General features: G+C 45.9%; 1 protein-coding gene across 1 annotated transcript; it reads left to right on the top strand.

Annotated features, from left to right (window-relative positions):
- Positions 1 to 322: 322 nt before the first annotated feature.
- On the top strand, positions 323 to 10,949 carry LOC104075067 (WSC domain-containing protein 1-like; the record flags this gene model as incomplete). The annotated part of the gene is made up of 4 exons (XM_009575434.1): positions 323 to 749; positions 5,676 to 5,790; positions 7,506 to 7,690; positions 10,828 to 10,949. Coding segments are annotated over exons 1-4 (849 nt in total), but the record flags the coding sequence as incomplete, so codon positions are not given.
- Positions 10,950 to 15,500: the final 4,551 nt, after the last annotated feature.

Below are 15,500 nucleotides of genomic sequence, written 5' to 3'. Positions count from 1 at the left end.
ATGGGTATTTTCTCTTTGGATGTGAACCAACCTTCCCCCCTTGGTATTTCATGTTTCAGCATCGGCTGTTAGGCAGCTTGGCAGAGCACGACGATGGCATCACCCCAGGTGCGAGCGGAGCCCCTGGGCCAGCCGGGCGCCTGAGGCCGGCGGCTGTGCCGCACCAGGCTGCTCTCTCTGCCGCGGTCGACCAGGGAGAAGGCTTTTCGTCGGGAGCAGGCACCGAAGTGATGGGCTGAACTTATGGGAGGAACCAGCGCCCAGCCAGGTGGAGATTCAGGGGCCCGTCGGGAGGCGTGAAGGGCCCGGTTTCAGTAAGGGCATGGCCAAAGCTTTCTTCAGGCTGCAGAAGTTTCTCCGTCGGACCCAGTTTTTGCTCTTCTTCCTCACAGCAGCTTACCTGATGGCTGGCAGCCTTCTGCTGCTACAGCGGACCCGCTTGGTTATCCAACAAGGTTTGCGTGGGACCTCCGCTAATCAGGCCCTGTCGGTGCCAGACGGGATGGCTGGGGTTGGGATTGTAGACCCCAGGATGCTGCAAAACCCCCGCCCTGGTCCCAGGCTGCTGGTGGGCATGGACGCACTGCAGGAGCCGGCCCTGGACCAGCGGCACAGCCCGCGATGGCTTGTGTCCCGCAACTCGGAGCTCAGGCAGTTGAGAAGAAGGTGGTTTCACAGGTTCATCAGCGATCAGGAGCCCATGCAAACAGTGGGATTTAAAGCGATGAAGCACACTGCTGAACACAAAGGTAAGGGATGTACCCCTGCCCTGTTTTCTGGCACGCACATAAATCCTAGGTCCCAGGCAGAGACTGGAGAGCCCCACAAAGTCTGCCTGCAGAAACGCCTTCTTCCCGGCTCATCACCACTTTCAAACCGGTTCTTAATCGTATGCACAGGCCAAAGTACAATCCTGATGTCTCTGGTCATGCTGAGCTGTAACTTTCTCCAAAAATGTATTTTTATTGATTGAATGGAAGCCCAGACAGTGAAATATGCTTCCCTAATTTGAATTATTTTCTCTTCAAGCAGGCAGAAATGAACACTGTTTAATTGATTTTCTTTCTCAGAACAGGGAACACTTTAAAAGCGGGTTTTATTAAATTAACTATCCAAAACCACACAATAACTTGTCTAGAAGTGCCTCCTTGCTGCTACAGCTTTCTAGCATATACTAAATTCTGCAATTGCAAACACATTCGCTGTTCCTGACCTGCCCTCTGTGGCCATCTCTGCAAACACACTGTCCTTAAGGGGACAAGAAGTGGGCCATACAACCCTTCTTCCCTTGCCATGAAACAAGAACTCCTGGATCAGAGACAAACTCCTGGTGTTTGGCGAATTTGCTGGAAATTTGCAACAGGCCAAGGGAATTCCACCACTGCATGGGTGCAATCCACCAGCGGCCAGAGCACACCGTACAAAACTGTACGTTTTCCAATCCAAATGGAAAGCCATTCAGGTTTGACAGAAATCTGAGTTCACTTCACTGTGAGCCTGATTCTGTTGCCCTAACTGCTGCTGATAAATACGTGCATGGACTGCTTTAGTTTGTTTAGTAGGAAAGCTTGTAAGAAACTATTATCCAGCCCAAGCAAAGAAGCAAAACAGGAATCTGTAGATGTTCACATTTCCTGCATGGCTTTATTCCCTTATGACCCACCACAGAGAGCTGCATCATCCCAGGTGAGTGTGGGACGGCACCCCCTCGCTGGGCCCACGATGGGCTCCGGGGAGGTGCACAAAGCTGGGTGCCCAAGGTCTTGGGCTGTTACACAGCTGAGCTGCTCGCTGTGCAGTGGAGAGCTGGAGCCCCAACTGTGCCGTCACCTCCACAGGCTGAGCGGCCCCAGGGAGCAGATAAGCCCCCTTGAGGAGCCCAATACAGAAAGCATCAGGATTCAAGCTAGGTGACTGACCATGCTCTCAAGGCTGCAGCATCACATTATGACTTTGCAATCTTTGATCCATTGCCTTTTAGACGAACTAGTTGTTCTTGGTGATGTTTCACTGACAATAAAAAAAGGAACGGGAACTGGATGACTAGACACCACATTACTAAACTGCTCTTTAGTTTGTTGAATAAATTTACCCAAACAAAGGGGCACCTTCTGCAAAAATCCCACAAAATGGGTGCCACCTCGTGCTCTTACTGAGTTAATTGTTAGAAATGGAAACGAGAAGGTGATAGTAATGGTGTATGGGCGATGAGTCACACAGCGTGAGTCAGGCAAACGGTAACCGCTGGAGCTACCTGAAGCACCAACGGGGAGCTTCCAAGAGTGCTCCACAGGCGCTTCGTAACATCCTGTTGCTCGCAGGTTTTGGTGGCAGAGAAGAGAGGCTACAAAGCGCATATGTCTCCCAGGGAACCCCACTGCATTTCGTGACTTGCCCCGATCACATAGCCTGGGTGCTCAGAGCCTAATGACAGCCCCTGGGCTAGCATGAAACACTCCATCCTGTGCGCCAGAGACCAAGCCTGGCGCAGAGGAAAGGAAAGCTTTGGGGAGGACCCCTGTCCCCATCCCCGTCCCCGCTGGGAAGGGCTGGACGCAGACACCGCTGGCTCTCTGCAGGAGGAAGACGCACCTTCACCTTCAGCAAATATGTCTTTTGCTGACATTGATCGCCACCAATAAGCTCTTCATGGACAGTTGCAGAAAAGAATCACACAAGCCCTCCAGGCTACCACTTTCGTACCTGTACCTCATAAAACCAGTATTTAATATTCACGAAGTATTACTTTTTTGCAAGCAGCAGACACCCTGATCTCAGCTGCTCAGTAGAGGCTGACGATTTAACCAGGAGGGGGGTCAGGCGGGGTGTTGCCTGGGCAGGCTTGGTGTTCCATGCCGGGAGATTTGAGGGGGCGGGGAGGAGAGAAAGCAATACAGTAAAATAGGGCACATTATGTTCCCTTGCTCTGGATGCCCTGTGATTTGTTAGAAATGGAATGTGCTGCATGTGCTCTGGCAGCACAGGTAGTTTTGGCATGTTCCATGAAGTAAACCTGGCTTGCTGAACTCAGCAAGTGCCCAGGAGCTCTTTGGCTTTGCCCTTTCCCCAGTTCCACCTGTGTAAAGACAGCATGCCTGGCTCTCCCTTCACGGACTGCAGCTGCTTGGGCTGCTCTAGTCGCCCTTGCGTTTGGTGGTTTTTTCTCCCCAATGAACGAAAGAATAGATAAAAAGTAGAGAAACGTGGCGAGTCTTTATGAGCTACTCTAATACCAGGCAGAGTATGAACCTGTTCTTTAAAATCTTCAATTAAAACAAAAAAAAATCAATTTTAAAAATTATCCATAAAGTTAATTAAGGCTAGTGCAGGTATCAGCCATTAAGCTAGTGCTTTGCTCAAGTTCTAACTGCTGACTGAGAGGAGTCAGAATGACTATTTATTGCTACATCCCACTGAATTATGTTGATTCAAATATGCATCATTTGAATATCTGACTGAACCTGAAGTGACGTTATTAATAACAGTATTGTTAACAAGCATTGGAATGCCTTTGGAAATTATTATCAATTAAAAATTTAACTATCTATGTAGAGCATGTTATCTCCCCCCCACCCCCACTTCTCCTAGTAAACTTACAGGCTTGTTATTTCATTATGGATTCCTTCCAAGATATAATGAATTCCTCCGTGGTTATAATGCTTGTTAAAGTTTCAGCGTTGGCCTGTGGTTCCCGCTCAGTAAAGCGGCACATCGCCTTACCGCGGAGGCTGTATTTGTGCATTCCTCATCAGTGCCATCCTAGTAACGCCCATGCTTCCCCATGCGGCACGGCCACTCTGCCCCTGCTCATGCAAAGGCATTGCAAGACAGTCCTCTGGGCTTCCCGGGGCAGACCCTTAACCTGAGACAAAAACCATGGCATCTGCTCCAGCATATTGTGAACGCCTCCCGGCTCGCTTTGCTTTGCTCTCTGTCCACCCAGGATCACACGGCCTTGGGTGAGAAAATTCAAGTCCTTTTTTGTTTTCCTTTTCCACATCAAGCTATCTTGCCTGCTTACATTGCAAGTGGCTCAGGGCAGGGACCACATCTTGTCCTGCCAGGGAGACTGGCAAATACTATTACTGCAACAAATGAAAACAGGAATTTGTGAGGTAAAAAATGAAAATGTTCTGTTATGAACGCTTCCAGCAGATGGGGTTTTTCATACTGTTTCCCCTGGCCTGGTTATGCCATTGCACAGGATGCAGAGGTGACAGGGACTGGGTTGCTGATGTGACGTGACGTTTGGCTCTAAGGCTGGGGAGTCTCTCCGTGACTCATTCATAGGAGGATGTGAATGAGATATTGGTGCCGGGCTGGCGGCGGCATGGGAGGGACGCAGGGAGGAGGGCAGACACCGCCCGTCTCGGCTGCCCTGCCCGAGCCTCTCAACTCGGGCTCTTCGGCCCCCCACACTGAGTTTTCTGCTGCTACTGGTTTGAATCAAAGTACCCAAATCAAAAGTCTTCAGTAAAATGCAGAACATCCTCATTGCACGTGTGTGACTCCCATCTTGTTAACAGCGTGCTGTGGGTGTATATTCACAGCTTGTGAATTTTCTAATTGCATGTTTGCAAATTACTAATGTGCAGGTCTTTGAAACTGCTGTTGTGTTTGTAATATTTAAATATTTGATTTATTATTCCTAGCTCCAAAATCTCTGTTAGAGTGGCCTGAACTTTCTTTTTCTTGTGGATTATTTTACTGTTAATATAATGCTTTTTAGGTTCATTTTTCATCATATATTCTCTTCCTATCCACAGCTCATGTTATTTAATTTCCCTGTGTTATCATCTCAATACTGCTACTTCTAAAATCAAATTTCCTTTTTTCCTTCATATTTTAATGATAAAATGTACTTATATACACACAATTGTTGTATAATAGTGGGTCTCTACATCATCTTTCCAATCATATATTAAAACATGGGCTGGATTTTTATAGTATTTTGTTCGTGACCACAAAAAAGAGGCTTAACATAGGATGCAGTCTAAGAGAAATATTTATCTTTCATATGCTAAGTAAAGCAAGACGTACTTTAAAAGACTCATTTGCACTGGAGAAAAAGAGATAGTTCAATGCGATAGCTAGACAGTGCTGCCTAGTTAAGACTGAAGTTATCTTTCCATTATAGCTTTAATATAACTCTGTGTACCCAAAGAAAATTGATTTTCTTAATATTTCTCTTGCACCATCTTATTCTCAACTAGAGATTTTCAAGAAAACTTGGGAGAAATCCAACAAGATTTCTCAAAGTTTATACCATTTTGAAGACTACCTTCTCCTTTACTTGAGAAATTCTCCATGCTTTGTCACCAAAGGGAGGGAGTCGAGCAGGCAGCAGCCGCCTGCAGGAACTGTGGCTTCAGGGTGGTCGCAGACTCGGTCTGCAAAGGCAGGCCTGCTTAAAGTAACCTGGGTGAGGGAAAAATCTAATTTCCCTTCTGTTCATTTCCATTGGACGTTTGAGTTTAGCCCTTCAATAGCACCTACAAATGTTCGGCACCAGCAGACAGGTCTGCAGAGCAGGCAGGACCCCAGACAGGTTGAGACTTGATTGAACACAGCCCTGCTTGCAACTTAGGGCGCTGAATCGCCGCTGGATGTTTTTTTCCCTTTTCCCCATCTCCATCCCGTGCATGCTGCCTAACTCTGGTCTTGCATGCATACAGGCACCTACATGGGATGCTTCAGTGATGATTCAAGGGAGAGGACGCTGAAGGGAGCTGTGTTTTACGACTTAAGAAAAATGACAGTATCTCACTGTCAGGAAGCTTGTGCTGAGAGGTGAGTGGTATTTTTTCGCTGCAAGTTTTCTCTTTTCTGACAATAAGTGGAACTGAACTTGAAATGGAAAAGCATGCATATGTTAAACATACAGCATCTGTGAAAACCGTGATTATCTCATACCTTCAGGCATGGCATAGCTCTGCTACCTTGCTTAAAGCAGACTATTTCACTGCTGCCTATCCTCTTTATTACAGCATGGCTACTTACAATATATTTTGTGTTGTCCTGGTCAAAAATTACTGTTTTGTTAGATAATCTGTGTTAGATATCGCCCTCTAGCCAAAATCTTTGATCTAAAATATTAAAAAAAACTATGAACAAACTAGCACCAGAACCAAGGGAGAGCAAGACGACCTGGCACGCGGTAGGGAGCGCGGCCATTCCCAGCGCAGCCCGGGGAGCTGCCGGTCATCAGGGAATAGGCAGGCGCAGCTCCTGCCACCGCCCTGCCTGCTGTGGTCAGCCAAGGCAGGGTGCAGACCAGGGATGATCACTAGTACCTGGGGCAGGACTATAAGAAACTATTTATGAAAAAGACTTCCCGTTGCTCCCAAGCGCAAGAGAAAGCAGAAGAAACAATGCAATTTAGAGCTATTCCTGTGAAATGTGCTTCCTTTGGTCCGTAGGGCAACGCAGTGCACATGAAGCCCGTCGCTTTAGGCATGCCCAAACTGCAGCTTGACCCCGTCTTGCTGGCTCTCAGACCCCCCTGTTCCAGCCCAGTCCACTCCACACACAACAATGCTCCAGACAGAGCTGTCCCTTGGGTGAAGGAAACGGTACTCTCCTCTCAGGTAGACAGACCATCAGGCCCCATCAGACACTTTTTGGAGGACACGGAGCCAGGCCCTGGCTTGGTGCGGCCAGCAGAGGTGTCAGCTGTGGGGTCTGGCCGGAGGGACCCTCACGCACCCTGCGTGGGCACGATGCGTGCTTGCCTTTGGTGTGAGAGGCCCAAGGGAGCGCTTTGCCCTGCAGAGGGGACCCAAGGGTCCGCGCAGCACAACCACAGGCTGCAGCCTCCCTGCAAGGGCTGGCCACGAGCCACCGAGACCGGACGGTGGTTTTGCGCAGCGTAGGAGGCGTTGGCGGCCAGCAGCGACCACTCCTGGAGCCAGCGCGGTGGTGGGAAGCAGACCATGGCTTGGGCACCTCAGGAGAGGCAGTGAGCTCTGGGCCTGCTGTTCGAGCAACGTCGTCGCCTTGGTTTGAGCATTTGAAAATTGCCTGACTGGATCCAAAATGCCCAATTTTAAATGCCAGTTAACAGAACCTCTGAAAGGGGCTTCTCTGTCACGTCACTCTTAAACCAGCTGAAATATTTCTAAAGCTGAAATATTTCTGATCAAAACCTGAAATGGTAGCTCTGGGTCGGGGTGTCGTCACCCCCAGCAGCGAGGCCATCACAGGGCTGTCGCTCACACACCCACATCAGGAGGCAAAGCCCACCTCGTCCTCCCGAGGACTGCCCTGGGCCCAGGCAGGCCGCGCCGGGCGGACTCTGACCACCACCACTTCCTGCTGTCACCTGCGGTACGAGGTGGCTGCCCGCCTCGAAGAGGCCGCGCTGGTCCCCGGGGCCTGCTGCGTCTCTGGAGCCAGGCAGCAGAAGCGTACACCGTACACGGGGACAGGCTCCTGCCTTTGTTAGATATAAACTCAGGAATAGATGGGGTGCCGGTACCGACAGTGCCTGGTTTTGTTCCCCGCAGGGCTTACACCTACGCGGGCCTGGCGTACGGAGCAGAGTGCTACTGCGGGAACAAGCTCCCAGCGACCGCCTCAAAGCCCGAGGAGTGCAACAGCGAGTGCAAGGGGGAAAAGGGCTCCGTCTGCGGAGGGGTGAACCGGCTCTCTGTCTACAGAGTGGAGGAGCTGCGGGCAGGAGCGAGACGACGTAAGTGGGTGTGCGACCGGAGAGAGGCGGCTGCTCTCCCCAGGAGCAGTGCCGCAACCAGGCTGAGCGTGTGGGCTGTCTCCGCTGCTCGTCTCTCGCTCCATTTGTCACCAGTTTGAAACAGCAAAGGACAAAGGTGCCCATGGGGCACAGTGTCCATTTGCTGCTGGTCCGGTCCCTGGCTCCCTTCCCAAAATAGCAGCGCTGCTTACCGCCTCGGAGCAGCAAGACGTGCCTGGCACAGCTGCCTGAGGGCTGCCACATAGAAAGTTAGTGTCACTGGGGAAGAAACAAAATACAGTGCAGAGCGATTGCAAGGGCAGCAGAATTTCAGCTCAGGAAAAACTACTCCCTTTCGCATCCACTGCAGAGGGACAAACCCCCACGCGTTTAAGAAACAACCCTGGAAGTGGGTGCCTTATAATGGAAGGGCAGAAAAGCACTTGTATCAATGCCACCCTAAGCTCAGAAATGATCCCAAACAAAGTAAGTGCCATGTGACTGCAGCAGGAGAATAAGTAGAGGCCAGAGAGAAAGGCACGCCAATCTGTCTCCTAAATGAGCAAAATGAAATCAAGAGAGTTTTGCTCTTCCAAGGACTTCTGTTCTAGCGGTGGTTGGGATTGTTGTTTAGATGACAACTTACTCTACTTCTCATTCAATTAGCTACCACAGGAGATAGAATAGATAAACCTTTGGGCCAACACAAAGCACATAAAATATCTAACAGCTGAGTAGTCTTTACTTTTGGCAAGCTCACAAGACCTTAACGGATGTTATTTGCTGAGAAGAAGCACCAAGACCTTAGGTTGTGCCAATATTGATGGTACTTCATTTCTTCTTAAAGACAAGTCAAGGTTTGTACAATAATCCACCCAGCTACATATAAATTATATATCAAAGGTACATAGACCTAAATTGCTAGTGTCAGGTTGACAGGCACATTGGCAGGTTTCCCGGGACATGCATCACTGTTTAAATCTTCAGCATAAAATATATACACATATTTCACAGGACAAGGCGGCATTTATTTTTTCTTAAGTATTAATGAGTTAGTCATCAAATTAGTCTAGCCTGGAGCTAGATTTGTATTTTGTTTGCCTTTAGTAATATCTGATATTTGACTGTTTGAAGAATCCCACTGACACAAGCTAGCTGAGGGGCCAACAGAAGTATTAATCACGATGAACAAGTATACTGGGAAGTAACTCTGAAACTGTAATAGCATCCGTGATTTACACTATGCAATATAGAGAACAGACCTCACATAAGGCTTCTCCTTATGCAGAGCAGATCCAGTGGCATCTCCATTTAAACCTTCCTAGACATGGGGTTTGCTGGCTCTCTTCTCCGTTCCTCACCTTCCCCTTCCCACACTGGCTCCCTGGGTGCCATGAGCCATGCAGCTCCTGTGCCGCAGGACTCGTGCCCCACGTCACGTTAAATGCAATGAAGCTCAAAGTCTGCAGCTATTGCAGCCCGGGGATCGCTATGTCAGAGTGCCGTTTTCCTTGGGGCAGGATTCAGCCATCCTTCCCCAGAAAGCAGGCAGATGACGTAAATACAGCACATTTCTAGTGTGATCTGTGGGTTCTCTGCAAACCCTGCTCCCTCCCGAGTGCCAGTGTGAGCAGTTCAAGCTTTCTTCCTGACACACTACGACAACTCTAAACATGTTCATAAACATTTTGTTTCAGGAATTATAGTGTGAGATTTAGTAGGAAGTCTTTCAAGAGCATCCCAAGAAGCCAAAAAACTTCTGCTCCTTTATTCCTTGGTGCCATGCTTGCAGTGATCTGGTCCCAGGGAGACTCCTATTTCCCCCCAGCTTGCATCGAGTTATTTTATTTTCGCATCTCCTGAGTGATCCCAAAGATAGAGCACTCCTTCTAGTAACTGGTTTCAACAGTTATTAGAACAATATTTAAGCAGCTTCTCCTTAGATTGCTCTTGGCTCATGCTGGAGGATCTGGGCCCTTCTGCAGGAAATTCATGCAGAACCAAATTTTTCCTTCAAAACTGCACTGCATCTCTCCTGTCATCCAACACATTTCCCACATCAGTTCTGGTGAGTATTGTTTAAAGTAGCCAGTGGGTGCGGACCAGGACTCAGAAGACCCAAATTCGTTCCCAAATCTACCTTTCTCCCTATTGAGTCATGCTAGGCAAATGCTGTCAATAGAAAGTTAGTACACCGCAATAAAGTAAACGCATTTTCCACTTTTGTAAAGCCCTCAAAATCCTAAGAATTACAGAAGAGTCGTACAACACGCAGACTTCTTTCTTTTTCTAGCCAGCCACACAATGTTATTTTCTTCATTACCATTAGTTCATCTGTGCAAATGCATTGTCTCACCTGAGGTAGTGAGTTTCCATAACAGCTTTGGGTTTTTGTTTGGTTCTGTCAGGGGACATTTCTCTCTTAAGCAGGAGGGAAAATTGTATTGCTACTTGTAACAAGTATTTGCGCCAAATCCTGACTTCAATCGCAGTGATGCAAAAAATGGAGCAATTCTGCCAAGCTCTGTGGCATTTATACAGAGGCAGGTGAGATCAGAGGCTGAGCTAAAGACTCGAAGAAAGCTGTTCTCCCTGAACAGCTTACAAAAGCCTAGTTTAGATTTCGAAGCCTGCAGCAAACTCCCTTGCCCTGAAAAGGAGTGGGAAGAGGAGAGGGATAGCTCAGCAACTGAGCAGATGTGCAGGAAGGTGTGTCCCTGTGGGGGCTCTCAGGATTCATTTGAATTCCTCTCCTTTTCTGGTGCAGATCATGGGAAGCTTTGTAGATTTTTATCGGGGCTTTTAAGTCTTTCAGGGGAAAGCACATCTTCAAAAGAAAACTGGGACTTGCAAACAATAGCAATGCCCTCCACTGGTGGAATTTAATTTAAACTCTTTGCTGCAGCCCTACTTTCAGTGGTTAGTACAAAGCTAAAGGCATGTGCTCCTTTTAGTACCACAGGATTTGCAACACATTTTTCTAGTGTATATCATGGTTTCTCTTATTTCTACAGCATTTAGAATACAAAATTTATGTTATTATTTTTAGCTTCTGAACCTAATATTGTTCTTTGTGAAAGAGGCAGGATACTACGGACATTGTTTTCTCAAGAGAAACCTATTTCATATCCCTGCAGGGAGGAATGTTATCTATCGAGGATGTTTTAGAGCTCCAGAAAATTTAACAGACACCTTTCCAGCCTCTTTGATACAGCCCAATTTGACGGTGGAGATGTGCTCTGAATTTTGCTCCAAGAAAGTAAGAACAGTTCTCATTTCACATCCTTTCTTCTTTTTTGTTATTTTAAATTTTAATCTATTAAGGGAATAGCAGAGATTAGTGCCTTAGAGCTTTGAATTTGTAAATGAGTTTCTATAGGACAAAACTCATCAGAGTAAATACCCAGTGATGCATCTGGTCCAACCACTCTCTCGAGTGGGGAAGGCGGGAGGGAAAGCTATCAGAGTGATGCCACTAAATACGATGCACAGAAAAGCCGTTCTAAGTGACGAGTATCGACCATGGGGAAATCGATACCATTTCCATGTCACATTTAAACCAAGCCCGGAGCCAGATCTGACCCCGGGGGAGGTCTCGATGGCTGCGGCTCATGGGGAGACATGCTGCTGGAGGGTGGATGTAGGCTGAGCAGCACCCAAAACATGGCTCCAGTGCCCTCCGGGGAGCTGGTTCCCACTCAGCCCTCAGGGAGCCACGTGCAGTGCGTGGGCAAGGCAGGGAGAATCAATCCCCAGCACCCTCCACTTTGTGCAGACCTGTCTGCTCCCCTCCAAGGTGGTCCTTTTGGTCTAAAGTTCCTTGACAGTGCAGCAGCAGGCATTGCCATAGCGAACAAGAGGATTTAATGCTGAGGTATCTACACACAATTTTTACACCAGTGTGTAACTATGTTGGCTAGGAACGTGATACAATCTTAAATGTAAAAAAAAAAAAAAAAGCTGCCAGAGAAAAATTTTAGCAGATAAGCACACTGAAAGCAGGTGGACTTTCCTGGTACTTTTATACAGATGTGTCTCTTTCAACACCAGAAGAATTTATACCACTTTCACTATAACCTGTGTAATTTAAATGTAATCTATTTTAATTTAAAATGGAATCATTGTAGAACTTCATGCTGATATCTAAGACTACACGAAAGCAACGAATAAGGTCAGTTGTGTGCTTATTGGCTTTGGACAGAAGGTGAGAAGGGACATACTAACATCCACTGTCCTTGTGCATACTCTTGGCCTGAAGCATCACCTTTGCTCATCCTCCACACTTATCACAGACTAAGACCATGGATTTCAGAACTGAAGGAGTTTGACTTTGATGGACTCGGGTATCCTCACAGGAGGGAACATTTGGCCCAGGGCATCCTCTGCTTTAGTGGCTGTTGCTGAGGCTGGTTCCCTTCCCTTCCTTCCCACTCCAATGGGGCTTATTTTTTTGTACAGAGGAGGGTTCACTGTGTGGTCAGATTTAGCCTGCAGCCACATTCAGCCTCATGCACTAAACTGAACATTCAATTACTTTGTCTTCTAGCATCACAAAATTGATTAAAACTATTAAGGCATGAACAACAAACCTTCTTACTAGGTAGAGTGGGGAAGCTTTTCCCAGTCAACATATCCTCTATACCAGCTCATCAGTGTTTTAAGAATGCATCACGAAATTAACTCAGTACAGCGAATTGCAATGAATCACCCATATACCCTGTATATAATACCTTACAAACATGCATACAAACACACTCTCACATCCTCTATGCATATAAGTGTTCAGTAAAGCAGGACTTCATGAGCAATTCTTTCCAAGCTGTGCCATTAATCTATTGTTTAATGGTGGAAAAAAATCTTAATCTTTCTGTGTCAGTTTATCCTCATGTAACATCATTTTATTAATATTTACTGATGAAGTGCAATTAATTATTGCTTCTCTATCTGGGAGAATGATATGAAATATCTGGAGAAGTTGTTTTCAGATGTGCTCAAACATGAGGTCAATGTTTTTAAGCACAGTCATGCCATTCTGGTTTGGGGAGATTACTTTTCTAAATAAGTGGGTTTTCAGAAGTGTAGTTCCTTCAAGGTTTTCTGGCCGTGCAGCCAAAAAGTGGAAGCATCTGAAATTACTGGTGACTGAGAAGGGTAGGAAAAGGACCACAACCAAAATATACCATGTTAGCGTGACATTCGAACAGGACCAGGATAGAGGAGAGCAGCAGGATGGAGGAAACTGTCCATCTCTGCAGAACAGCTAATGCCTTCCCAGAGTTAGAGTCAATGCATATTTGCTTGACAAAGGTTGTGTGAGAAAGCCATCAGCAAACCAGATACTCTAAAGGATTATCTAAACAGACTCCTTCTGCACAGAGAGCATGGAGAGGGCTGCAGAAATGATAACATTAAGAGGAAAAGGTACTGAAGGAAGGTGAAGAAAAGGTTTGGTACCGTTCTCATTTATTCCTTCCCTAAAATGGTGCAGGTAACAATCTGCTTATGCTTTCCCCCCTCCTTTAGCTTTGCTAGGCACCATGCTACCCTTTGGAAAGTGACTATTAGAGAATATTTGCCTACAAAAAGACTGGCAAGGTCTCCCTCCACTTAAGAAGCAGCAATTGCATATCCACAAGTCCAATTGTTACACGCTGATTTGAGCTTTAACTCTAGATACCAAAATAAGTCCTATTATGACACTACAAACGTTTGTTCTGACTTTGGTTCCTTTCCTTTCAAAATAAGATGGACAACTTCCTAGCCGATAGCAACGTACTTAGCTCTCCTGAAATCAGGAAGGCACTGTCATTTTAGTCCAGCCTGTTATGCTGAAAGGAATTATCCCACCAATTTCTATGTATCCTGAAAAAGCTAGTGGGCTTTTAAATGGAACTAGTTGGATGCTTAAACAGATTAATAAGTCTTTTGCTCTTTGGGACTTAGAAGAAAAGCAAATTGAAGCATACCATATTTATTTGTTAGCCTTGCAAATTGCTTTGTGCAGCTGAAATGGTAGCTCCAGCCCTTGGAAGCATTTGAGATATGAATTTGAGGTAACAATTTCAGATGAAACCTGCTAAATACCCTTAATTATCAACTTCTTTCTTAATTAACAGAGTGATGACATGGCTTAATAGCAACCCTTTATCACCCCATAACACAGATCCATGAATGTGTTTCTGTGCTAGGTCCCTTGGCCAGAAGCCATAATTTTCATATATGCTCTTTTATAAGCCAACCTGCATACTAAACGAGCTGTCTCCATTCAAATTTATAATTTTAAATAAACAGTCCTTTTACCACTCAGCTGCTGTATACCGTTATATATGAAGATATGAGTAAAATCTGGAAGAACACTAAGTCTGAGGAGAGAACCCCAGTATCTCAATGCATCCAAAAGCCATGCCAGCAAGTTTGCACACTTGAACATGACCAACTCTAAGGTGCTTTTTCTTTTCTTTATACAACAATACGCAGAATACAGCAATCTTCTTATTTCAAAAACAGACCTATTTTGGATTCCAGATGTAGCTCCGTGCCATTATTTATTCATAAACAAAAGACTCCTGGGATTTTAATCCAAATCCCATTGTAGAATTCATCCAGAGTGTTTCCATAGCTTCATTTAGATTTTTTTTTTTAAACACAGTAAAACAAAGGTAAGTAGGCCAGAACCTCAACTGGTGCAGATAACCACAGCCTTGCTGACTTTATTGCAGCAGTGAGAGAGGAGGATTTCAAATCAGGTTCACGTTGGGTATAACAGTGCACTGAGGAATTGTCCCCTGGCCTCAACAGATCACAGTGTAAAACAAGCCAGAATTTTTATGCGAGAGCGTGATTGGCTTTATGGTATTCATTCTTTGCTTTTAGCATATCCAGTTCAATGAAAACTTGAAGAATAACTTCTAGGTTTGTTGCAAAATGAACATGCCCATTTTTAAATAAATAAAACCCATCATTTTTACTTGGGAGAGAAGTTTCCTTCCATGATTAGCCCCCCATCTCTGGTAGATTGATGCTTAACTGCGTCAGATGGAAGAGTTAGTATAGGAAGTTGGAAAAGAAAGCGATTTAGCGGAGTAAACAGAGTAGAACCAATTAAGTGTATTTTTAATCTAGTCATAATTCTTAATTTGAATACAATCTAATAAAAAACAATTAGTGATTGAATCATCACATCATCTGTGTTGCTATTGGAGAATGACTGCTTACAGCACTTAAACTACCTGTTGAGGCTTCATCTAACAAATTCTTATGTAAATAGTCCCATTGACATCAACTCCCACTGAATTACAGCTTGCAGGATGTATACCTGAGCCTGTCAATGCATGCTCTAAAGCTCAATCCAGAAAAATACTTATTCATAGACCCGCAGATTTTTCTGGTGACACTCTTGTGTTTAACTGAAGTGAAGCATCGCAGATTTGTATGCACTGAGCTTGAAGACTAGTTCTGCACTTAAAAGTTAGACGGTTGCTTAAAGCCATAACCACAGCTTGGGGCATACATAAATACACAGGTGAGCAAAGCGGATGGCTTGTAGTTTTGATTAAATACTGATGGGAAGTCAAGATTGAATACGTTACTTTGCAATCACTTTGTGCACTGCATCAGGTAAACGCACAGTCCGAATAACCAGCTGCTGATTACAGCGCTTTGCACCAACGCTGTGGATCCTGGTGCGATTCCCAGAACTACTGTCGCGCTTCTTTCACTGCATATGCTGCCATCACTGAAAACTTGAAACTTTTGCTTGTGAAGCCCACTCCCCATTTCTCCCCTTAGAATCATAGAATCATTAAGGTTG

Source organism: Fulmarus glacialis, unplaced genomic scaffold (assembly GCF_000690835.1).
Source record: "Fulmarus glacialis isolate BGI_N327 unplaced genomic scaffold, ASM69083v1 scaffold41753, whole genome shotgun sequence".
NCBI lineage: Eukaryota > Metazoa > Chordata > Aves > Procellariiformes > Procellariidae > Fulmarus > Fulmarus glacialis.
This window is presented reverse-complemented; position numbering and strand designations above follow the sequence as displayed.